This window comes from Nannobrachium achirus (assembly GCF_963921795.1).
Source record: "Nannobrachium achirus genome assembly, chromosome: 18".
In the NCBI taxonomy this organism is placed as follows: Eukaryota; Metazoa; Chordata; class Actinopteri; order Myctophiformes; family Myctophidae; genus Nannobrachium; species Nannobrachium achirus.
The window spans coordinates 43,240,822-43,268,636 of NC_137825.1; the positions used below are offsets into that span (position 1 = coordinate 43,240,822).

Consider the following 27,815-nt stretch of genomic DNA (forward strand, 5'->3'; position numbering starts at 1 on the left):
AGTTTCACCAGGAGGAATTAACACATGCGGAGGAACACCCTATCCGACCTACAGTTACTGCCTAAGCCAAAGTGGAGTAACTACGTTTTTGGACACACCGACTTATTTGTGTATCTCAAAAGTCAAACTAGCGTTGTGATTTTGGGGAATAAACAATTATCTCAAGAACAGTTATAACATTTCTGCAATATGCTTGAAACACTTTTAAACCCATTTTATCAGTTCCTTTTGTATTTTTCCTGTAGTTACTGCACTGCACTGTACTTATTAGGCTTTGTAGGGCACGAGTAGTTCTTCACACAGACACATAAGGAAATCAACATCTTATAATGGGCACCAAGCCCAGGAGCCAATGCGGTAAACCTGTTGGCCGCCTAGTATTGTTTGCACCTCAGGGAATGTGCTCACTGTGAGCTGTACAACAACTCTGGAGAAGAGGTCGATTTTAAATCCCACAGAAAAAAAAACATACTAAGACCCTCAGGGCAGGCCTCGTGACCAGGGGCGTCACAAGGGTTAGGAAAGTGGGACTGAGTTACTGGGGCCCAAGGTGGAGGGGCCCTAATAACTTTATCTATTGAAAAACAGCAGATATACAAGCTCACAGCGCGGCACCGAGTGCCGCGCTGCGAGCTTGTAGATCTGCTATTTTTGAAAAGTTGTGAAAATGTGTGAAAATCTTTGAATATATGTATTTTTTTAAGCGAACATTTCTAACTCAAATTTCCTGGAACTAATAATTTTGAGATCGGGGTCCGTGGCCAAATACATATCATCTTGGGGGTCCTTGACATAGGTTTCTTGCACACATTTTCACGATTTAAAAAAAATAGCAGATATACAAGCTCACAGCGCGGCACTCGGTGCCGCGCTGTGAGCTTGTTTATCTGCTATTTTTCAATAGTTAACATTCATGGGGGGCCCACAGTGAATCCTTGTACCCAGGACCAAGAATTTGGTGTGACACCCCTGCTCGTGACAATCCATGTACCCAACAACGCCATTGAACAGATGTCCCCAACACCACCTCATCCTTTAGGTCAGGGTTTCTTAAAGTGGGTGGGGTGCTGTGGCACCCTAGGGCCCCGTGACACCAGTCCAGGGGTGCTGCAGAATACTTTGATAATATTTGGAATTCAATATCAATATCAGTTAAACCACTTAGACCCTCTATGCTTAATACAACAGACCTGAGTTGCACTGTACTCGAGGTCTTTTTCCATCTACACCAACCCTCTTCACCAAAAATAGCAGATATACAAGCTCACAACGTACACACTTTCTAATATCAAATGTCTTTGCCAAAAAATAGCCGATCTACAAGCTCGATGCTTTGTGAGCTTGTCGATCTGCTATTTTTTGTCAAATGTTCCGCCCCAGGATAATGGATTTTGATTATCACGATAAAAATCGTAAATCGTGATATGAAATTTTCATATCGTCCCATCCCTAGTTCAAAGTGGTTAAACATCAAGTATAAAGTTATTTTCAGTCTGTTCTAATGGAAACGGATATTCTCTCACGTTTTAACTCCGTGACAAACAGTATCTTAGAAGCGAAAGTGCAGGGGTGTCAATTGGGTATGGCAGGGGTATGCAGCTGCCATACCCTGGGTCCAGGGGGAAAATAAAAGTTACTTTTAAATATAAATCCATGAATGTCTCTTTGTCTATCTGTGCTGGTTATTATGTTGTTAAATTACAGTAAAATAACTACAAATGCAAAATTTTACAAAATGGTCATTTTAACAAGGAATTATAATTATATTCTCCACACTTTTATTCTCCCCATCTTGACAAAATGGTTAATTCCCAGGTTCCGCAGGTCAGCTGCGGAGGTGCAAATTGTTAATTGTGGCACCTAACATGCCACGTTTAGCTGCACTTGAACAACCGTTCCAGGCTGCCATATCCAGCCCAAGAAACCATAGAAACGGGGAGAAAAACTAAAATGTAAATAAATGTACTGTATCATGCCTGTTGCTAAGGTATGGCAACATGACTGGTGTCTTGCACACGCGCCTTCGCGCGCGTGCAAGACACCAGTCATGTTGCCATACCTTAGCTTTTTCTGAACTGACGCCACTGCCTGCCGGGGATTAAAAAGTTATTTACAGGGGTGCCCTATATAAAAAAAAAAAAACGTTTGGGAACCACTTAGGGCCACTCACCACTATGACCATCTTTTCGCCTCTGAGGACGGTGTGGCTGTTGACCATGCTGACGATGGCCACGCCCAGGTTACAGCGGATGCCAAAGGAGATGCAGAAGCCAATGCCAGAGAGGATGGCGATGATGTATCGGCGCGGCAGGCCGAAGCAGGTGCAGTCCACCACGGGCATCTCCTTCTCCTGCACCAGCTCCGGACGGCCCTCCGCTGACAGCTCGATGGTCTCTCCATTCTCCTGTTTCTTCTCAAGCGCCCTGCGGACATTACGGAATTAGAAAAGTCAAGGATTTGTTTTTGAAATTTAAAAACGAAGAAATCGCCACATTTAGTTACATTATTTTTATTTTATTTTATCGATACTACTAAATATCATGTCCGTCTTAAAGGAGTGGTTCACCCCCAACATGACTTGTTTTTTTTCCTATTGATTACTCTCCCCATAGAGACTTGAATTCATGGATATTTTTTTGTATTTGTTGCATTCCAAAGACAATAATTTCATTTCAATAAATTTATCCCCATTGATTCCGGATGCGGACCCAAATGCATTTGAGTCCCCAACTCCCCATCTGAAATCAATGGGTGTAAATGTACTATAATCAAATATTTGTCTGCGAGAAAAATATATTTATATATATTTAACTCAAGTCTCCATGGGGTGAGTAATCAATAGAAGAAATGTCATGTTGGGGGTGAACTACTCCTTTAAGAGCTTTATCACACCTGCCGTTCTACCACTACTTTACATTTAATTTATACCAGTATTATTACTTAATTTGTATTCAAATAAAACATTTGACTTATTAACTCATTTTAACGTATTATATTATATTGTTATTAGCTGTCTCTGTGGAACATATCCCCCAAAAACTGCTTGTAACTAAAGCCTCTGTCAGAGTCTGCGGTGAAGAGCTATTCACCGCATATTTTAGGTGATAAGCTATCCACCTAAAGTGAGAAAACAAGTGGAGGCCATCATAGTCAGTCACGGTGAAGTCCTATCACTGTGATTGACTGGTCTAGATTGGCCAATCAGTGAACGGGGTGATGGGCCGATCTGTCTGATATTAAAAACAGAGAGATGTGTCGGGGTTCACGGTGGATAGCTCTTCACCGCGAGTAATGACGTAATGTTGTAGTTTTATGACTTAAAAAGACTACACCGCGGTGGATAGCTTATCACCGCGGTGCCTACTATGATAGGGGCTTAAGGGGTCCTTGGCCTGAAAACATTGAAGACCCTTGCAGTTAGAATAGTGTTTCTTCTGTGTCAGTGTGTAGGCATGCCCTCAGATTGTGCCATCACATTCCAAAGGCACCAGCCTCAGTCATGTGGCAGTAAAGACAATTAACCTAATCTCTAATGAGTGCAATGTCATACTAGTACAATATGACAATGTCATACTAGTACAATATGACAATGTCATACTAGTACTAGTACAATCTACAGTCTAAAAAGGTAATTAGTTTAGAAGTTAGACAGCTTGGTGACATGTGTCCAAGAGAACACTTTTTTCTATCAAAACCAAATAAACCAAACAAAACCCAACATACCTGGAGCACTCAGATTTGATACTTGGCTTCTCTATGAGAGAGTCTATGTAACTGCTCTTACATTTCTTTCTGGGGCACAACAACAACCAAGGTGCAACTGCTGTTCCACAATTGTTTTCATTTATCTTCACCTAACACACAGTGAATAACTGTGTGTTAAATTATTGTCCATGAAATCAAACAAATATCCATACAAACAGAAATTATAATAACAATGAATTGCACAAACAAAGCAAAATGACTGCATAGCTATACCTTGTGTGCCTTCTACTCTGAATATTGAGGACAGTTGTTTCCTGATATTTTCAGAGAGTCCACTGATGTAAACAAAGGGGAGGCGAAATACAGGAAGAGTGTCCACCACAGGATAAACAAACAAAAAGCTCCTTTCCCCTCTGAATCTGTTTGAAACCACATTAGATTCAGTGGCTCTGCCTCTGATTGCATGCACCTTAGCTCAAACAGGTGAACTCGATTTAGCCATAAATTATAACTTCTTGTAGAGTGCTTTTATTTTGGGATGTTTTCTCTCGTCCCAAAATAAAAGCACTCTACAAGAAGTTATAATTTATGGCTAAACACGATTCATGTTCCAGGCAGTGATTATTAGTGTCACTGTCAATAATAATGTGGCAACAGAAATCAGAAAGGGTCAAAACTATACTTACCCTATTATCAATGGCTCTTGACAGCTGTAGTAGCCTGGCTAAGTAGCTGTCTGTCCTGTGTTTCATGTCTTACTGGCTGCTGTAGCCTAGCTGCTATGACCAGTGTTGCCAGATTTTGCATGTGAAACAAGCGGCCTATGAAAACAGGTCTATGAAAACAAGCCCAAAAGAAGTGACTAGGCTGTGTTTTACTTTACATTGGCTATTTCTTTTTGAGCGGTGCTAACCGCTCCTAAAGACCGCTTTTTTACCAAAACTATGATGTCACAAATGATGATGACATGTGTTCGCTAGACCAATGAAACACTTCGATTCTGTTGATCTGTCCATGATGTCATAGTCACAGAGGCACTCGATTGGTTCACCCTGATTTAGAACGCGTTTAGGCCGCGTAAAATACGTCATAACGCGTTTAGGCCGCGTAAAATACGTCATAAAAAATTATTGAGCGGTGCTAACCTTGAATTTCAAAATTATATTAGATGAATATCACTTATAAGCGATAAGATAACCACACTTTTAGACAGACTGTGGAAAATCTTACAGGTTATAAATGATAGGCAGCTAATACAAGTTTAAAATACAAATGAACAGACTTTGAAAAACTAAAATATTCATCTTCTGGCTTCTTCTCGCCTCTCTGGAGGCCTCTCTGGAGGTAAATAAGGTCACTTATCATTACACTATGACACTCTTACAAGCTACAATCCGTAGCTTGGTCAACTAACTGATGAGAAATGACAATAAAGACTTATATAGTCTGAGCAGACCTCTAGACTGACATCATACAAAACTAAAAGAATATTGCCATGCATGCCTATCAACACTGATTTGCACAGGAATTAGTTTGCACCGCTCACTTCGCACGGGTGCAATTTTTTTTTAACATTTTAACCACACAAATCTCCCTGGCACAAACTATTCAGATGGAGGTCCGTGGACAATTTATTAATCTGGGGGTCCTTGACATGAAAAATTTGGGAACCACTGATTTAAACAACATTAGAAATAGGAAGCAAGGCCAATAAATAACTACACTTTAGAAACAAGCCCCAAAAAAACAACCCGCAACTACCAATATTTGCAAGCGACTCCACAGAAATACAAGTCCAAAGTCGCTTTCAATAAGCAGACATGGCAACATTGGCTGTGACACCTGAATCTCTGAATGAGGATTACATGGTGTTTGTTAGGTGATTTGAATCAGCACTGTGGAGGAAGATCTTGTAGAGTACTGTAAGTAGACAGACTAATATGACCCTTTCTGATTTCTGTCAGGTCGTATTATTCCACACCCACATTATTGTTGACTGATGATCCCTCAAATGAATTGAATGAGTGACAACAGTCAGGAAGTGATGCCCAAAACGATATAGCCCCATATATGGAGATCCCTGATGTCATCAATGGGGCTTTTAAGCCGTGACATCATTTTGTAGTCAGACCTCCAAGCAGATTTATTATCAATATGTCCCTCGCTATTTCAACAGATCCGAGACAAAAAATAATGACTAAAGTATAATTCTACAACTTTCCTTTCAACAACAAAGAGAAGACAAATTAGTAAATAGTAAAAATAGTAAAAAGATTCACGGGTGCTGCTGGGGCCTTTTGGCCCCAAAAGTTCTCCTCTGCCTACAAAATTAGACTTAACATGAGACTTACAGTAACAGCCCCATATCATTCAGCAGAAGGATATATGATATAGCCCCATATATGGAGATCCCTGATGTCATCAATATCATCCCAGCTCAGCAGAAGGATATAGGATATGGTGAAATCTCGCTACTACTACGTGTCATCATTTCAACAGCGGAGCGTCGGGAGGGTTGGCGACTCACCCCACGGAGGTTAGGGTTAGAGTAAGTGTTGGGTTTGGGTGTCGAAAAGATGACACGTAGTAACAGCGAAGCACTCCCTTAGGATATAGCCCCATATATGGAGATATAACCCCATACACAGCGATCAATATCATCCCAGCTCAGCAGAAGGATAGCTGACTCGAATCACACTTGCAAATGAATTCCGTCCCGCTCCCTTCTCGCCCTTAGGGCGTCTTACAGGTATAGTCAATGTATGTCACATGAAAAGTAGCCTCGGAAACCCAGACTTTTATTTTGGCGATAACATGAAAAGAGACACATTTAAAAAAAACATAATAAATTGTAAATAACTTTTACAGCTACAATCTAGTTTGTTTGTTTTAGTTTGTTGCTTTGTATTTGTGGACATGAATGACCTGGCTGGCTGACATCCAGCAGTGCAGTGAGAATAGTGATTAAAGCATCGTGTCTCATCCAGGCATGTCTTCTTCTGCTCCCTCTCCCTCTGGTCTCTGCCCAAATCAGCTGGCCTGGCATTGTCAGACTGCACGTGGGATCCACTCACAAGAAGTTGTGAGTGAATGATGATGATGATCCTCAGGAGTCATGACGTCACAGGATAGGGATGAAATATCAGTATTTGATACCATGGGAAAAACCCCGGAAAAGACCATGGACGTAAACGCAAAGTCACATTTTGGAGCCCCGGTAAACAAAAGGTTGGGAACCACTGCTCCAGCTTTCACCCAGCTAACAGAGATGCAATGTGTACAACCTCTGCCTCGCTGTCTCTCAATGTCCTATGATTTACGCCCTGCAGTACGCTTTATCATAGAACTCTATGATGTCAGTATACACTATAACGTCATATTGATGACACCAGGAATCTCCATATAAGAGCATAAAAGGGACACAGACAAATATAGAAGGTTTGTAAATTGCCCAAGCCTATGTCATAGCAAAACCCATCAACCATGTCACACAACTTATGAAAACTACACTGAACCTACTGTATCACTGATTTATCACACATATCATATCATTATGCCAATTAACATTTTTACCCACACTCTATCACAAGTTTGTTCCAGGGGGTCACCAGAAAAGTTAGTTAAAGCATCAAACAGTTTAAGCATTTTAACTATATATTATATCGGCTATTTGAAAATCTGATCTAAAAGGTCACAACATCACAATGTGATTCTCTTATAAAAATTTGGAAGATTTAAAGAAGACAAATCTTGGGGTGCCTGGCACAACATGTTTTCAGATGGGGATTCGCGGGATTCGCTAAATTGGATGCCCTTGACACGAAAAACTGCGAGAATCACTGGTTTAGTTTAGAGCATTGAAACAGTGATAGACAATCTGATTGGGATGATGATACAGATAACAAGTCACTGACGTAGAAATACTACTTAATTTATGGACTCCATAGCAGAACTAAAACTCTCAAAGGATCAACAAAACCTTGACTCAGAAACGATGTTAAAAGATAATAGAAAACATTTATTTACAGCACTGTAACAGTCACACACATGTACATACGTCCTACACCAAGAGACAGACAAGACAGACTGGCTCGCTCTACCCTGATTCTCAGTTCAATAATTGGCTAAGCAAAAAACAATAACACATTCTTGTTAAAAAGCCAAGAACTCCTCACACGGCTTATCTTCCTTCACACGGCCGTAAAACAAATGAGCACTGACTAGCTGCCAGCTGTGACCTTCCATCCTCTACTCCCTACCGTCTGACCTTATCTACAAAATTCTCAGGACTCAAACTAGCAAATGTATTCACTACTAAGCAATATACCATAATAATAAATTAATAATATAATTGCACCTCATCATCACTCTGACCTACTTTCATACATACATATTTTCAACCATTGTGCTGGGAGGCCAGGAGCCATGAAATATAAATCCACCCTGGGCCAGTCATCCAATTGCCATGAGTTGAGCTGAGCAGTGTGAAAGTAGTAGCCTAGTTATATGAATTCACAGACACAGACTGACTTCCATGAAGTCAGGACAGGGAAGATGACAGCTTGCTTCATTAACTGCGCTGTACTGACACATCCGTGACATCTTTTACAGGCAGTCAACTCCCTTTGTATTTGTCTTTGAGACAGCCAGAAGACACTGACAGAAGGTCAGATTGAGTGAGTACAGGAGAGAAGGCATACTGTAATTTAAAATCCAATGCCAGGCCAGTATAGAAAGATCTGACCTATACATACTTTTCCATACCGTGAAAATAACTGCGACATGGTGTGAGCCTGTAGCTCGTAAACATCACTCAGAATTTCCATGTGGTATCTGCGAACACATTTCAGAAGTTCTTAATGGATCATTTTAATAACGCAAACAGGCTCTAATGTAGCAAACTTGGGCTCTAATGTAGCCTGACAGTAAATTGCGGGTTCGAGTCCCGTTCCCGATAATCTTTACTGCATGTCTCTCTTTCTCCCTGTTTCCTGTCCATCTCCACTGTACACTATCGATTAAAGAAAAGCCCCCCAAAATACTGCAAACATCCCGTATGGACATTTTCAGGTGACGAAAGTCGAGTGTCACATCACTGGAAAAGTTCCAGTCCTTTTATGAGACACATTGTCAATCACAGCACTGCACTTTTCCGTGCTAACATAATATCCAAAAGCACAGGGGACAGATTAGCCCTGTTGGATACTGTAATACGTTTTTGAGAGTTGAGACATAATGACTTGCAATTTCTGACGTGGGAATGCTGTAAATAGAGGGTATCATTATCAGTTCAGTGCCAATGAAAACTAACCGTACAGTCACACGTAACATGCTGCTGATGTTTATGAAGATATACATGTCTAAGTGCAAGTTACGTATTGCCACAGAGCCCACAATTGACTTGAATTAGGCCATCAACCAATCATTCCAAATGATTCTGCCATTTCATCATAATATGAAAATAAGTTTTAGTTTAACACAAATGACCTACATTTGATTGAACTCTTACGAGTATGGGGAAAGATTAGTTACATAGTGAAATATATATGATACTGAAATATATATACTTTGAGTAGTCGCTCATGTTTTACATTACATTACATTAAACTAGAACTGCACTCTGTCGAGGTGCGAACTTGCGCCTTGTGCACACGTAGGCCATGTACTGTATGGCCTACTTGTGCACCAGCAGAGCGCGCCATGAGGTGCACTCACACCACTGGCATCACCAGCAATGCTGGTCCCTCATTGGCTGTTAATCATGACGTTGCCAGAAATTCTGGTCCCTGGGCCTCCCAGGAACACAGTTTGAACGGTAACAAGTCTGTTCGCCCGCTCGGCCGTTCGCCCACGGCCGTTCCACCGGTCTCATGCTCACCGTGCTGACCACTCGCTGGGCTGTACTGTACTTAACTGTACAAAAGTACAATTTTTAGGTATTTTTATTTTACTTTACTAGAGTATTTCCAATTTGCAATACTTTTACTTCGACTACACTAAATCTCAGATCCAAATATTGTACTTTTACTCCACTATAATTATTTAAAAACGTAGGTTTTAATGTTACGTTTTAACATTACGCTGGATAGACGCCCTTGGCCAATGGCCAGGCGGGCAAACGGCGTGGTATTCATTTGAACACCACTGGTCTAACTACAGTATAGACGTATATATTATAGTCCTGACCTGATTCAATGTTTGGGGGGACGCAATTTGAATAACGTCACGTCATGTCGAGGTGTGAACCTGGGGGTTGTTTTGCTTCGATGCCTGTCCGTGCGGTGTGCGTGTGAGAGTTGTGACACTCTTTAGAAAAGATACGGAACGATGTCTACACGCGTGACCGGACCAATGCAACACTGGTCATGAACCACATGGATCACATGGCTAAATCACTGAACAGAGGGTGCGCCATCAGACCACCAAAGCATCCCAAGTATAGAAGCGGTCATATAGTCAAAAAGTATCTCACTGCTTTGCACTGTAGAAGGTGGAGTCTTGAAACAATGACAGGGATCACAACTCACGGCTCAGGGACGAAAAGACTGGAGGACTCTGTGTTCTTGACACCAAAGCTGCACAGTGCAGTCAGCAAAAAAAAAAGGATTCAGTGCTAAACAAACACAAAGTGCACTCTTGGTCCAAAATAATGCACAACTGCTCAGCACTCTTGGTACACACTCTTGTAATGAAATAGTTAATTCGAGATGCAGTTTGAATTGTCTTTGACATTGATCAAGTATCAATGATTCTCAGTGTTGAATTATTAATATCCCTGGCTGTCTCGCTGGCTATTTTTGTCTTTGTGGGCATCTCTCTCTCTCTCTCTCTCTCTCTCTCTCTCTCTCCATTCCTCCTGTCCATCGCTCATCTTTCTTCCTGTCTTTCTTCCTCAATCCTCCCCTTCTCGCTTCAGGTCACACATAGTTCACAACACTGCTTTCTTTTATCTGGGTCCAGAAAGTCTTTGCATCCAGTGAGTTTTTCCTTTCTGCACAATGCCCTAGCTGGTTTCAACATGCACAACAATGAGTAGTGTACTGTATAATTATAGTTAATTATATCAAAGTTTGTATCTATGCAAAATACTTCCAAAGAAAATCTCCCAAACCTTTTCACAAAAAATGTTTCAACACATCTACTCTAGCTCATTGATGTCCGGCTGACTATGTTTGACCTTGAGTTACAGAATATCCCTTGTAAGCTTCAGCAGTTCACTTGAACCTTCCCCTTCATACACTGTCGCGCAACACAGCAGCAGCTTGCCGACAGTTTATTCATTCTAGTCAGTTTGAACAGGACTAAGGAATCTCAGAATAGACATGGTCGGAGTCAGTAGGAACAGGACTCAGGAATAGTCATGGTTCTACATGAAGTGAGTGCATGCCTCCAAAGGTCTGCTCAGAAAGACAGCCAAGAGACAAGACACGAGAAACTCTCCAGGTATTCCTTCAAACTTAATCTCTTAATTCACAACTCAAGGACAAGTGTGAGGACAGTTCAGCAAATGCAGTTCAGAGTTCAAAACAAAGATCTTGGAATCATCAAAACCCTGACATATTCAGCTGTTTGTTTTGTTTTTGTTTTGAATCATTGATTACGTGTGACAAAGACATGATGTTCTAACATGTTGTAGTGTTGGGAAATGCTTCCATGGTGCAAACATTGAACTACGATCAATATCAAACATATAGTACTACATTAGCCTTGGATCAAGACTATGATGTACAGTATTTCAGCAAGTCTCACTTTTGCTTTCCTATCTACAGTATATGAAAGCAATAGTCAGACTTGATAAAAAACATTGTTGATAGTCTTGATCCAAGACTAGCACTACATCACTGTGTAATGAGCGTGGTGTTTCTGAGGGTAGCAGTGACAAAATAAACAGAAGGCAAAAGGCCATTCAACACAGGGCCTAAGCCAGAACCTAACCAGGGATGTTGCAATTAATGTGTTTTCATCACAATATCTGATATTCACCAGCACAGCCCATATCACACAAGTTATTATAGAAATTATTTCCAAACAAGCATGTTACAGTTAAAATGCCACAAGGATTTACCCAATTAACTGCACTACATGAATTTCAAGAACATTGCTTACTACACAGACTGAAGGAAGTACTGCTCAATTCAAAACATATGATGGGATGGAATATTTCACTACCGGTGACTTGTAGCAAAGCCTATCACGAATAGCACATGTTATGAGTTGTGATATATATTGATGCACAATATGTAGCCTTGGGAGACTGATCTGTGTACTGTTTGTGTTATGATTACAGTGCATGCCCAAATTATTTTGTCATCAATGGAATGATCACTTGCTACTTTGATCACAACTTTTAGCTGCCTAGTTGGACATTTTTACATCATATACCGTATGCATGTCACTAAATGATATGACACAATACAAGTGTAAGGGATGAAAATGTAGAAACTGCCCGTGATGTACAGTAAGTAGGAGACCAAGTTATAGGCGATAACAGAAGCTATAATAGAGCTGATCCACAACTCTCAACATGCAGTAGCTGCTTGCTACAGGGCAGCCTAAACCGAATAGAATAGAAAAGCAAGTGCACCTTCAGAAGGTGCGTGCGTGCAAAAGGCAGTCACAAGTCAGCACGCATTACGCACGATAGGCCTGCTCTGGTACAGTGCCTGGCTAAAGGTGCACCTCAGAGCACGTGCTGAGAGGAAGTAAGTGCTTGGCTAGTGTGAACAGACAGTGAGTGTAATCCTCAGAGTAAATGCCTTGAGGGGGATGGAGCATGATAACAACAAGATCGAACCTTGGACGTAGCGAGCCTGGAGAGGTATATAGGCAGTGGTGTAAAGTAACTAAGTACATTTACTTAAGTACTGTACTTAAGTACAGCTTTGAGGTACTTTTACTGGAGTATTTCCAAGTTTCTGTACTTTTACTTCTACTCCACTACATCTCAGGGGGAAATATTGTAGGCCCACTTTTACTCCACTACAATTAGGCCTATATGAAAACTTTAGTTACTAGTTAATTTGTAGATTTTTATTATTATTACATAACACATCAGCTCTCTATATATTTCAGATATTTGGATATAGCAGATCTACAAGCTCACAATGCATTCTGGCTATTTTCAAAAGATTATTTACACATTTTGAACATTTTTACAATGAGTACGCTTACTTTTGGTACATTTTATACTAATACTTTTGTTTACTCAAGTACATTTTTAATTCCAGACTTCTACTTGTAACAGAGTAGGCCTATGTCTACATTGCAGTATTGATACTTTTACTTAAGTAAAACAAGTGAGTACTTTTTCCACCACTTGTAGCTACTTAGAGACAGAGGAGAGGGAGGGACGAAAGAGAAAGGGAGAGGTGGCCCTGGGCCTGGGTGTGCGGCCTATAGGGATTTACGTGGCCGACAGCTTGGACAAGGGAGAGAGGGCTATTTCGGGAGAGGATTTGTGTTCAGACGGTACTTCAAATCCCGAGAGAAAGAAACGGGAGTCAGTCCGCAAAGAAACGCGTGCATGTTTAGTTTAGCCAATCAGGCTCGTCACAGAAAGACAATTTGTCTTACAATACTCAGTCAACGAAATACCCAAAGGATTTCGAATCAAGTTAGTTATTTCTTAAAAAGTCTAGATTTTCATTGCGTTCACAGTATTATCATATCGAATCTCTAAATAACAGGTTTTTAGAAAACTTTGCAGCTAATCCCGGAAGTGTTTACACCTGTGGAGTAGGCCTAAAACAGTTTGATTGATTGGTTCAAATCAACCAATCAATGTTTACACGTGTGGAGTAAAACAGTTCGGAGCAATATGGCTTTAATATGGCACGGCAAAACCTATGAGCAACACATCATTGGCCTACCTAATTTATGGCCATTGTGGAATACAACAATTAGAGAGCCCTTTTGCTTTTGGCTTGTAGGTTTTCCTAAATTGAAACACTGAAACCTTCTGCCACACTTAATGAATCAGTCAGTGGATAGGCCTTCACAAGGCCAACAGTACAGTAATTAGTACATTTACTTAAGTACTGTAGGCTACTTAAGTACAATTTTGAGGTATTTGTACTTTACTGGAGTAGGCCTATTCCCAATTTTCTATACTTCTCGGATCCAATAGGCTACTATTGTAGCATACTTTTACTCCACTACAATTATTTGAAGTTACTAATTACAGATATTGAATTATAATATTATGAAACATACATTAACCAATTTAGCCATATCTTATACCTAGACTTTTACTCAAGTACATTTTTAATTGAGTATTTTGAATTGAGTAGCCAGCCTATTTCTACATTGCGGTATTGATACTTTTATTTAAAAAAATAAATCGGAATACCGGAATAGGCTATACTTTTTCCACCACTGGGCAGGTGGCCCACTCCATACTGGGCAAGTGAGCTTGGCCCGCAAGAGTGAAAGGAACTTTCAAAGCTACACCTACAGTAGGCTACACGAACTTGGGCTGCTTGCCATTTGAGAAATTTGAGATGTGTTTATAAATAGCCTAGGCCTATAAATTGTTTAATTCATGCACCGGATGTAGGCTACATTGCACTCTAATGAATACGGTCGGCTTCACATCACATCCTCTATATCAATAACTGGCCTCAGTCAGTGGCCTTCGATGACAAATGTTGATTTGCGGTTTTCCAGTGACTAGAGCTTGTCAAGTCACGAAGCAGTGCATGAGAATAGAATTGGCTTCTCACTTTATTTGGCTAAATAGGCCTTTCATTTTAATTGCATCTTTAATTGCAGAGACGTGTAGTCCACGATGCAGGTAACCTCGCCGACCAGGCTTTAGATGCAGGTGACCCAGCCCTATCCGGCAGGACACATATTGATCTTCAGTTGATCAGTTAGTTGCATTCAGCCTATACGTTTTAAGAATTGGTTTGAGTCCAATATCTTTACCAAAAGTGAACTTTGTGTGTTTAAACTAAATAACATTACATGTGTGACACATTCTCCACCGCTAGGTCTACAGTACATTGCAATCTGTTTCCACTTACCCATATATTTTTCCGAGAGTCCTGGCTGCAACAATCTTAAACCTGTCCGGCCGGACTTCCATCCTTGCGGCTCCAGGCTCCGACCGATGTTTTGTTCTTGCGCACTCCCTCCCGAGCGCGCAGCCTTGTCCTCTACTCCCTACGACTTGGATTTCTCACTCACACATACAACTTTAACCAAATATATTTAACCAAATGACTCACTGTTTTAAAGAACAGCTAAAAGTTTGTCCAGAATTATAAGGGCAGTCGACCAGAAAATAAACCAGGCCTGATCTTCTTCTACACATTATCTACAAAGGGAAACATACGATAACGTAGACCTTTTCAGAATCGCAGAAGAGAAAAGTATGCAAAAGTAGTATTAAAACGTGAAACTTGGAAATCCGTTGAGGTTAAAGGTACGCCGACAACTTTAGACAGGACGGATGCATGTTGAAACGCTATCGGTGACTACCGCTGTCCATGGTGCTGAAACCAGATTAGAGCCTCTAGCTGTGTTAATCTCTGCTCCTGTGTGTGTGTGTGTGTGTGTGTGTGTGTGTGTAGTGCGCTATGTCGTGTCACTTCCGTCCGCAGTCCGGCGTTTTAAGCAGTGAGTGACTATTCAATCAAGTAGTGGCTATTCTTGTACCACGCTAACGGTGAATGGAGATAGTTAAGCGTAAACACACTCGTCTATCGAGACATTGGAGAGTTTCTCCGGCATTTGCAAGATGGGAGGGGCACTGGCACACACACCCCTTAACAGGGCATTTGTCCCTTTGAGATATCGACCCTTGAGTCAACATGTACGGATTTGATCAAAAGATATTAAGATATAGCCTCTGTGGGACATATAAATAAACAAATAAAAAACCTTAGCCTACAAATAAAACCACTGACAAAAAAAACTAAAAAAGAACTAAGAACAGACAAAACGACTCTTGCAAATATTTACTAGACAACGTTATGAATAGACTAGTAATTAAGGATCTTTACAAATTAAGAATTGGTACTGTATATCATCACTGTCTGGCCAAAACCTCTTAACTCCATTTTTGATGTTTCTGATTTTCGGGCATAAATCAGGGCTATTGAACAACCTTTACAGCTGAGTGTTGGTTAAAATAATACTGAACCAAAGGAAAGTAGTAAAAAGTGCTTGGGACAAAACCTCATAACTCCACACTTTCTGCCAAACCAGCTAACTCCACCCGATTGGCCCGCTCTTTTTTTCATAAATATGTGCTATTGAACACCCTTTACGTCTGTGTGTTGGTTAAAACAATATTGAACCAATGAAAAGTAGTAAAAAGCCTTTCGGTCAAAACCTCCTAACTCCACTTGAGCTCATTTTCCCGAAAATGAATATTTTGGAGGTTTCGGCCCGACGGCAGAGATATATAACCTAACTTTGTCAAAACATTTTAAGCCCTAAGGCTGTAGTTATTCAACCCCTAATTGAAAAATAAAAATAAAATATCAAGTTACCTGTGTCTTTATACAATAATCTCATAGTCAATTTACATACAAATCAATGAATCATTACCTGTCCCATACACCACTTCTTAAACTTGAAATGGTTTACGAAAGCACAATTATACACCTCTATGCAAAGGATTTCCTGTACAAACCTGTATAATACTATGGAATGGTATCCTGGGACATCATGATGTTGGGTGTGCTGTGCAGGTACTGAGCAACTCATGGCAGATACATACAGTACACAATTACTATGAGTTATTGGCTGTAGCAATGATCAGAAGCACTTCATCAACATCATTCGGGTATAGGAAAAAAACAAATGACACATATAGGCTAGTCTACTGATGATTTCAAACATACCGGCAAATATTTTAATACACCAACTAAGTTGTGACAACTATCCCCACAGCATATATTGCATGTGCAGGTGCAATGTGTTTGTACCAACATGAATGGTCATGGCACACTTAACCACTTAAATCCTATTTGGGGGGCGTCCCAAATGCCAATCTCACCTGGGGCACCAAACTGTATAAAGGCGACCCTGGTCACTGTATTGCTTCAGCCGGCCAACAGCTTGTTGTCTGTCTGTCTGTCTGTCTGTCTGTCTGTCTGTCTGTCTGTCTGTCTGGCTGACTAACACAGGTTAAAGTTCCAATAACATGGCTGCAATAACGATTGTATTCCCAATCCATTCATCTGTTTTTATCGTTTGATTATTTGATTATTATGGTATTAATCCTATTGGGCCACAGACCCCCATCTGATTTTTTTTTGTGCCAGGGACCCCCCAGAAGGGAAGACTTCAATGAAAAATACAAACATTTTTGATATTTTTCAAAAATGTAAAAAAAAAGCAGATATACGTAAAAGCTTGCAGCATGGCACAAAGCAATCTGGCTATCGATTATCAATTATGTCACATTGCTGCATTGAATTGAATTGAATTGAATTATGAGCTATGATGTGCCATGGTCCTTTTCAAATTTACCTTCTAATACAGGGGTTTTCAAAGTGGGTGACGGGGCACCCTGGGGTGCCGCGACGGCAGACCAGGTGTGCCGCGGGATCATTTGATAATATTTGGAATTTATTTGGACACTTGAAGAAATATTTAGTATCATTTTAAACTTGAAGTACAACGTTATTTTCAGTCAGTTCTAACCAAAATGGCTATTATCTCAACATTTTCCTCGCAACATAATCACGAAAATATCGTCACTGTCAGGCAGAAACCTCTGTCGCACAAAACTAGTGAATCGCGAGGCATTGTGTGCTTGTAGATCTGCTGTTTTCACTATTTTAGTACATTTTGTAGATGATAAATACAAAACGAACGGTTTGGTTTCCACCCGACAACGACGATATGCTATAAATGTAAGGTGCTGGGAGTGAAAATTATAATGTAGGAGTGCCTCGGATTGAAAAAATATTCATGGGGTGCCCTGAGAGGCTGAGACAAAAAAGTTTGGGAACCCCTGTTCTAATAGATAGATACGCACATGACATTTCCAATGTCCTGGATCTGGTAGGAGGTTCAGCTTCTTGCTCAACAGGACACAATGCTTCAGGAGGGGATTGAGCCTGAGCAATTTCTGTTACGAGACAGTCAATGACCGCTAAGCCAGGGGTTCCCAAACTTTTTTGTCTCAGGGCACCCCATAAATATTTGTTTTAATCCGAGGCACCCCTACATTATAATTTTCACTGCCAGCACCATATATTTATAGGATATCGTCGTTGTCGGGTGGAAACTGTTCAAAACTGTTCGTTTTGTATTTATCATCTATAAAATGTACTATGCGAGGTGTTGTGTGCTTGTAGATCGGCTGTTTTCACTAGTTTTGTGCGACAGTCTTGTATGATGAAGCAGGGCTTTACCAAAAGACGTACACATTTGAAACTTGGAGATACGAGGTTTCTGCCCGACAGTGACGATATTTTAGTGATTATGTTGCGAGGAAAACGTTGAGATAACAGCCATTTTGGTTAGAACTGACTGAAAATAACTTTGTACTTCAAGTTTAAAATGATACTAAATATTCTTTTAAGTGTCCAAATAAATTCCAAATATTATCAAATTATCTCGCGGCACCCCTGGACTGCTGTCACGGCACCCCAGGGTGCCCCGTCACCCACTTTGAAAACCCCTGCGCTAAGCTATCCCTGCATCATTACAGAGTCAGAGATCACCAAGGCAAGACTTTCTATTCCTCATAGTTTATTGATACAATTGATACCTACCACAAGATAATGTTATAGCAAACAGTGTAAGGACTGTTCTGACTTCTGAGGACTGTGGAAGCCTACACATGACTACAGTTCACATTTTAGGACAACCAATTAGTGACTGTCAAGTTAATGGTAATTGCGTCCCAATGATTTAATTAATTTAACAGATTAGACAAAGCTTTTCTCCAGGTCCTTAGCAGATATAGTTCGGAGAGCAGGTGAGGAGAGGAAGAGAGGCGGGAAGGAGGGAGGTGGGAGGGAGGGAGGAGGGGACAGGCTGGGTGGGATGGAGATGATGGAGGGGGTGTCGGAGAGAGCGCCATAACCGGGTTTCCCCACCTCTCCCACGCTGCCCATGAATCCCAGAGAGCCGTGGAAGAACATGGGAGGATGCTCGGTGGAGTCAAGGGCTAAATCTGAAGAGAAAGAGAAAGACTCTGAATACTATAGGGCAGTGTTTCTCAAATGGGGGTACTACAGGGGATACTTGAGAGAAAATGGAAAATAGAAACATTTATTTTACGGTTATGTTTAATGATAAAACATTGACAAATGTATGTGAATGTGCTGCTCCATAAAGCTTTAAACCAACTTAAGTAAGAACAGACTACTTACTTTTATTTTCAACATATTGACATAAAAACTGGACTTTTGATTTTGACAGTATTTTCTAGTCAAAATGTTGTGGTCGATTAAAGGGGGTACTTGGATTCATATTATCAGGAAAAGGGGGTAGGTACTGAAGCCCAAAAAGTTTGAGAATCCCTGCTATAGGGAATAATACTGACATTTTCTGAGGTTACTTTTCTGCAAAAGTGCTGTGATTAGAGCTAATTGTTCAGTCTCAATCTTGTTGTCTTGGAGGTTTTTAGGGATTAGTGATCTAGTCTAGATAGGGTATAATGCAACCTATCTCAATGTACTCAGTGTCCAATACACATGACTCTTTATATACTGGTTTATATACTATAGAATGTTGCTATTGCTCTGTGATAAATGTCACAACATGCCAACCTTGTTCCATGTACTGTATGAATCTCATACTTGTTATTCTCATTCGCATTCATAAGTGTGACAGCAGTGTTACCTGTGTCATCGTGAAGCTGGGTGTGCAGGTACTGGTGTTTGGTGTAGAACTTGTTGTAGATGCAATAGACTGCAGCCATCACAAGTACCGTTCCCATGGCTGCAGCAATGAACACACCCACTTTCTCATTGGCTTTGACTACATGGGCATCTGCAGAGGGACACAACTCTTTTCATTCATGTTTTTATTAGGAGTTTAGACACACGCACACGCACACACACACACACACACACACACACACACACACACACACACACACACACACACACACACACACACACACACACACACACACAGTCACATCTGTATACACATAACAAGCTTATTCCGCAATACATGGAGTGACAACCTTCCATCATCAATATCAGAATACAAACATGTAACCGTTGTCTACATACAAATCCTTAAAAGGAGACTGAGGTCAATAAAGTTTTGATGATGTCCACCCATCAGTCAATTCAAGGATGAGCTAAGATGCATTACGCTACATGCACCAGAAGGTGGTGCTACAGTATATAGGCCTACAAATGTACAGATTTACAATCTGATTCTACAGCTAAACAGTACACTAAACTGTGTTTTTGAAGACATTTCAAAAACACAATACTGGTTAAAGGGGAAGACCACCCATTTTCAATATTGAACTATGTCATTAATATACCTTAGAGGAGTTGTGTGGAAATTAAAAAAAAAGTTCCCCCCCTTCTGTGTTGCCTAGAAATGGAGAATTGATTTTGGGGTTTGTATTGTAAAGTACAACTTGATGACATCACACCGTTGTACTTACTTACTTACTTACAATACAAACCCCAAAATCAATCCTCCAGTTCTAGGCAACACAGAAGGGGGGAACTCCTCTAAGGTATATTAATGACATACCGGTAGTTCAATATTGAAAATGGGTGGTCTTCCCCTTTAAAGTCGCAGTAAGGCATACTGGATAGCTATTATGTGGGACATTTTAATTTCCACAATGAATTTTCCCCTTACAGTGTAGCAGCCCAAACTTGTCTAGCTTAAATGTTATATTCATATCTGATATCACATAGCAAGAACATGTTTAGTTTTTTCCACCCTAGACTTACATGTTTGCTTTGCATTCAGGGGAGTGGGTTCGTCTTTTCGGAGCAGGTCTCCTATGTGTGGTGAAGGAAGCAGGGAGGCTCCGGGTGCCGGCTGAGGGTTGACGCTTTGCTCAGACAGCAGGGTCATCTCTGAACAGCTCAGGGGAAGAACCAGCAGCAAGCACAGAGCCACCAGACCAGCCATGTGGGCCTCTCTGCTACAGTCCACCTACTGTGCTATAGGAACAATTAGTTTGTATTGTAGAGAAGTGGTTCTCAAATCTTCACATTTCAAGGTTTCACCTGAACTCTGACAGTGTACAAATGGAACCAAATGGGCCTGTTAGGGTCCACTTGGTTCCATTTGTAAACTGTCAAGAGTTACAGACTGTATGGGTCAATTTAGACCCCCCCCCCTAAAGGAACCCACAGAGTCCTTGGAATCCACTTTGAGAACCACTGTTGAGTGTCTAAGATATCAAGATGAAAGCACATTTCCATGTGTAGTGACTCAATCAATTCCATTCTGATGTATTTATTGTTGAAATTAAATATAATTTAATGTGTTCTCATTTTGTATCAACATCAGGAGTTTACAGACTGACTTTGCATGACACAGCATATACCATTAGCTCAGTTGCCACAACCAGGCCAGTGCATGGCTGGCCCAATTAGCTGGCAAGACCTTTTGTTTCCTCCCAACACCAAATTTCCACTGATTCTTCAAGCAAATCATTGGCCACCGAGACTTTTATGAATTTAATATAGGATCAGCCCTAGTGGGCCCTGCATGTGTGCACATCCGCTAACGCACACACACTATAATCATTATGCAAAGGAAATACAGCAGTTCACATTTAGAATACATTTTGTGATGTGTATTTACCTGATGCTGATGCCAGGGTGTCTTGGTTACATCTGCCGCATGTGTTCCTTTCTTATCTTCTTCCAATTAGCTCCTCCCATTGGGCCCCATGTAGGTTGAACTGAAGCCGCATCCAAGACAACAATACTCCCTAGCCAATTGTGTCTCCAAAGAGATGCATGTGACATGGCTTAGGAACACAGAAAATATGTAGGCTACGAGATGGAAGAGAAAATTTACATCTGCGTCTATGAGGTGGATTATATTTGTTTTTCAAGTTGATTATAGAGATCACAGTATTCACAATGTGAATAAATGGTGATGTTTAATCCATCTCCTGACCCAAGAGTTCAACCCCTGTCCAAGTGGAGCAGATTTGGATTTTGGGTAGTTAAGCAAATGCAGGATTTGGGTCACTTGATGTCCGATCTGTGATCATACAATTATCTGAGAAAACAAGTCAATAAGAAATATACGTTTGATGAAATGAATAATGTCATTAACACCCAAGATCCAAATCTGATCCACTTGGATAGGGATTAAAGGTTTTGAACTCTTAATGGCCCTATTATGATCCAGGTCTTATGCCTTATGCCTTAACTTTGTTACCCTTTTTTCACTATTTTGAAAAACATTTTTAAATACTTCAAATGCTGATCTACATCTGCACGTTGTGAACTTGCAGATCAGCTATTTGAAATATTTAAAAAACAAAAACAAAATAGTAAAAAAAGGCAAAGAAGTTAAGGCATAAGGCATAAGACCTGGATCATAATAGGGCCGGGCTCTGGGGACAACTAGTAATTGTACCAAACTGCATTCGCCTGGTTGCACAGTAGAACAAATCCCTAAATGAACGTATAAAGTAGCCTGGGTGCCCTAGGAGAACAACTGCTTAAAAAGATGATGAGGAATATGATAAGAAAAACAGCTGGACACATACACCAAGTAAGATAATTAATCAAAAAGATTATTTTATGGCTTAGTGTGTTGAAATTGATCAGTGGAACGTGCTATAAGGTGTGCAACAGCGCACTCGGTTGACACAAATAAGTACTACAAATACCTCATGAAACCAATGTCTTCTTGAAAAGGCATTTAGGAGAATATTAAAGAGAAAATAAAACCCAGATTACCCCAGAAATGTGTTCATACTAACTAGCTTACTTTGCATGGAGAAACATTCGCACAAGTTTAGTTAGTTGAAACTTAGTTGAAACCAAATTTCACTAGAGTTGTATAGTGTAAAGGCATTGGCAACTTTGTGTAACTGTGAAGTTGCATGTACTGTAAATTATGTTTCATGCCATTTAAAACCTGCAACTAGCTGCATGAATGTTTTCACCATGTAAAGCCAGCTAGCCTATTGAACACAGAAAAAAAAGACGTCAAGTACCAGCAGAGATCCAGAAATGGAAAGATATTTTGTTAACACTACATTTAAATATAGCCACTAGCAACAACTATGCAAAAGGCATATACTGTATAAACACTTCAGGGAATCATTTGGGGAACGATACAGGATATTCAGAATTATTAATGGAAAATAGATTATGAATGTGAGAGAGTTAAGCATTGTATATTTATGTGACGCAATTATTAAGGTTCAAGGGGGATTTTGTGTTTTCCAAAAGATCCTGAGTGCTTACAGTTCCATTTGTGCACAGACTCTTGGATAAATGAACAATGAGAAAACAAATGAACACATTTACTGTGATCAAGCACAAACAACACTTAAGGTGATGATTACAGATTCTCAAGCGCAACTGCAGCATATAACACAACCTCGCTTACAACACATCACACATGATTATGAGGCCAATGCATGTTTTCAAATAATACTTGTAAGACTATATTGTCATCCAAACCATGCCCATAGTAACCACATTTTAGAGGATAGCCTACCTACTACCTAGTATGGGTGTAATATTTATTTATTCTCTTCTGCATTAGCATTGTTATTGCCAGGCATAGAGAGGAACTATAGTTCAGGTCAGGACACAGTTTCTGTCAGGAATGTGGAGACAGTGGGACCATCCAGCGTCAGTGCAACTAGCAGGAGGGAAGCTAAGCTATTCCCCCAGGCTCTGTATGAGGTGGCCACTGGCCAGACCATGTACCCATCGTTTTATAATAGTAGTAATGACTACTCCCGCTGCTCTGCCGCCACTCGCGACTGTTATTCCGCGGATGTCAGAAAAGTCCGCGAATGGCCGAGAAATCTGCAGGTGGTCGCAAATTCCGCGATAAATTCCGTGATAAATTCCGTGATCGCGGAATCGCGGATTCCTGGGGGGACTAACTATAGTAGCTTGGATTCCCCATTGATGATGTCACTGGTAGTTGGGTTTCTGAACTGCCCACAGCCCTCCTATGAGACACAAACTGAGTAGGAAAAAAATGTGTGCTATTTTTTCATGAATAAAACATTAGTGATGACCAATTATATGAAGATAGGTTGAAAAGTGGTGAAGTCTGAAAAGTGGTGAAGTTGTCCACCGAAAACACTCAGAATTCACCCTCTGTCAAGTACCGCCCGTTGTCCCACCCCTCTTTGCCCCCACTGGTTGCTGTTTCTTGGTGGGACAAAAGTCCTTCTAGTCAGAGCGTTTCAGGCAACAATCGTGCACTTTATGAAAGAAGCATGAAATTTGGCACACAGTTAGAACATGCCATATGGAACATTTTTTACTATAGGGCCATCGCAGATTTGTCTTGAGAAACTTGTGGGAGCCAATCAAAGTTGGGCTCTCATAGACTTTAGAGTCTTTAGAGTAAAATAATACAAAAAATAAATATGCTTTAAGTAGCATTTGAGGGGTCAAACTAAGTGTTTTTCGGGATTCTGAATCCAATGCAAGCATTTGTTTTGCACGAAAAACATTCCTTTCCGAAAAACGGCCGCCACAAAACTGTGAAAAGTGATGACTCACTAAACCATAGTTTTATAGGGTCCGTTTTTAGCCCAAGGAATGTTTTTCCTGCAAAACAAATGCTTGCATTGGATTCAGAATCATGAAAAACACCTAGTTAGACCCCTCACATGCTACTTAAAGCATATTTATTTTTTGTATTATTGCGACCGTAGGTCGCATTTACTATCAAAACCACCACAAAGTGTAAGTAAGTAAGTCAGTAAGTCAGTCAGTCCCTCTGTCTGTCTGTCACACCTCACACGTCACACTATTGCCCTGCTCATATCTCCGCAACCGTTGCCCCGATCCATGTCAAATTTTGCACACACGCTCCTTGCCAGCCAAACTACAACCTCCAAGGACCCCCGGAGCTCCAGGGACCCCCATGTCCCTGGGGGACCCCCAGATGTAAAAAAATTCCAAAATGTGCAAACATGACCAAATGACCACCCCAACCGGGCTGCTCACGGGGAATTCCCGGGGACCACCGACTCCTGCTGCTCCAGAACGGATGCAAAAGTGGTGGCGCCCCCAGTGGAGGACCCCCTCCACTGCAGCTCACATAAAATGCCGTAACTCGGGCTAGGAGCGTCCGGGAGAGCCGGGCCTGGTACCTATTCGTCCGCCAAGGCAACGCGGACACCCCACCCCTCTTTGTGTATACATGTGACCTACGGTCGCTTATCTCCCGATTAGGGAGTCTTACTGGTTTTACTGTATAGTAAAGTCTATGAGAGCCCAACTTTGATGGGCTCCCACAAGTTTCCCAAGACAAATCTGCGATGGCCCTATAGCCAAAAGTGTTCCATATGGCATGTTCTAACTGTGTGCCAAATTTCATGCTTCTTTCATAAAGTGCACGATTCGATCAAAATACTGCCCGAAACGCCTGGACTATTCCTCTCCATCCACTACATTGAAATTCAGTTGTTTCTTTTTGTTATTTTGTTATTTTTATAATCTCTGTCATTGGTAGGTCTTCTCTCCTGTATGAATTCTCTGGTGAAGCTTGAGATCAGCCTTTTTGGTGAACCCTTTTCCACACTGGTCACAGTTGTAGGGTTTCTCTCCTGTATGAGTTATTTGGTGTTCTTTTAGACTACTGCTGTTGCTGAACCGTTTCCCACACTGGTCACAGTAGTAGGGTTCTCTCCTGTATGAATTCTCTGGTGACATTTGAGATGACTGCTCTTGCGGAATCTTGTCCCACACTGGTCACAGTTGTAGGGTTTCTCTCCTGTATGCATTTTCTGGTGACGTTTGAGATGATGGATCCTTCTGAACCGTTTCCCACACTGGTCACAGCAGTAGGGCTTCTCTCCTGTATGAATTATCTGGTGACTTTTGAGATGACTGATCTTTCCGAACCCTTTTCCACACTGGTCACAGTGATACGGCTTCAACCCTGTGTGAATTCTCTGGTGAGCATTGAGATCATTGCGATGGCTGAACAGTTTCCCACATTGGTCACAGTTGTAGGGTTTCTCTCCTGTATGCATTTCCTGGTGACTTTTGAGATGATGGATCCTTCTGAACCGTTTCCCACACTGGTCACAGCAGTAGGGCTTCTCTCCTGTATGAATTCTCTGGTGCTCTTTGAGACTCTTGCTGTGGGTGAACCATTTACCACAATGGTCACAGTAGTAGGGTTTCTCTCCTGTATGAATTCTCTGGTGCTCTTTGAAACTATTGCTCTGGCTGAATCTTGTCCCACACTGGTCACAGTAGTAGGGTTTCTCTCCTGTATGAATTCTCTGGTGTGCTTTGAGATGACTGCTCTGGCTGAACAGTTTCCCACACTGGTCACAGCGGTAGGGTTTCTCTCCTGTATGAATTCTCTGGTGTGCTTTGAGATCACCGCTCTGGCTGAACAGTTTCCCACACTGGTCACAGTAGTAGGGTTTCTCTCCTGTATGAATTCTCTGGTGACATATGAGATGACTGCTCTGGCTGAACAGTTTCCCACACTGGTCACAGCGGTAGGGTTTCTCTCCTGTATGAGTTCTTTGGTGATCTTTGAGATACTTGCTTTGGATGAACTGTTTCCCACACTGGTCACAGTTGTAGGGTTTCTCTCCTGTATGAATTCTCTGGTGACATTTGAGATACCTGCTTTGGATGAACTGTTTCCCACACTGGTCACAGTGGTAGGGCGTCTCTCCTGTATGAATTCTCTGGTGACGTTTGAGACTACTGCCGTTGCTGAATCGTTTCCCACACTGGTCACAGTTGTAGGGTTTCTCTCCTGTATGAATTCTCTGGTGACATATGAGATTACTGCTGTTGCTGAATCGTTTCCCACACTGGTCACAGTTGTAGGGCGTCTCTCCTGTATGAATTCTCTGGTGCTCTTTGAAACTATTGCTATGGGTGAATCTTGTCCCACACTGGTCACAGTAGTAGGGTTTCTCTCCTGTATGAATTCTCTGGTGTGCTTTGAGACCACCGCTCTGGCTGAACAGTTTCCCACACTGGTCACAGCGGTAGGGTTTCTCTCCTGTATGAATTCTCTGGTGACATATGAGATGACTGCTCTGGCTGAACAGTTTCCCACACTGGTCACAGCGGTAGGGTTTCTCTCCTGTATGAATTCTCTGGTGCTCTTTGAGATACCTGCTGTTGCTGAATCGTTTCCCACACTGGTCACAGTTGTAGGGCTTCTCTCCTGTATGAATTCTCTGGTGATGTTTGAGACTACTGTTCATGCTGTAGACATGTTTCATCAGTGGTAGTTGGGCAGGAAAGACATCTTAGATGGAGAACGAGGAGAGGGAAAAAAGGATACAAAATCATAAAATGTTTTGAGATCACATGCAAGCTATTTTGTTCCAGGCACCCCCTGAAGCAAAGAGTTAAAGGACAACTTTGTTTTTTTTACAACAAGGGTTCATATTTTAGATTGTAATTAGAGAAAAGAAAAAGTGAGTGTTAAAATGTTTTCATTTGCTTCGTTCTATTGTTTTATCGCGTTTACGTGCTAAAATGTGGGGCATGCGTACACATGGGGGCATGCTTACTGCAGCGTATAAGTGACTAAATAATTATGTATTTTTAGACACAATAAGCCAGTATTTTCTTTATTGCTATTTACAGTAACACTTCTAGCCCCCATATTGATTGATTGATTGAAGACTTTATTAGAAGTTTGCATAGAAAAAGGTACAGTTTCATGACGGTACAGTTCACTGGTACAAGGTCTACTAAAAGGAGATCCTAGAAAAGACTAAGCTTATTTCCACAGGAAACCATTTAAGTATCTCATATAACATTGAATGACAGACGAATAGAACACAGTACTATGCAGTAGATATAGTCAGTAAAAAGATATATAAAAAAATGAAAGAACAAAAAACAGTAAGTTTATACAAACAGAAAGTATATACAAAGAACGGGCAGGGTAGGGTAGGGCTGGGCTGGGCTAGGTTTGTTTTTACCAGTTGCGAACGGCTGCTGCCT

General features: G+C 41.1%; 1 protein-coding gene across 1 annotated transcript in view; it reads right to left on the reverse strand.

Moving 5' to 3' along the window:
- The window catches only part of LOC308303124 (vesicular glutamate transporter 1-like), a gene marked incomplete at both ends in the record, with an annotated part of 38,182 nt that extends 23,391 nt beyond the window's left edge, over positions 1 to 14,791 (reverse strand). Inside the window, 2 exons of the mRNA XM_080747447.1 lie at positions 2,171 to 2,423; positions 14,730 to 14,791. Of these exons, the coding sequence (XP_080603573.1) occupies positions 2,171 to 2,423; positions 14,730 to 14,791 (315 nt within the window). The remainder of the gene's footprint in view (positions 1 to 2,170; positions 2,424 to 14,729) is intronic.
- Positions 14,792 to 27,815: the final 13,024 nt, after the last annotated feature.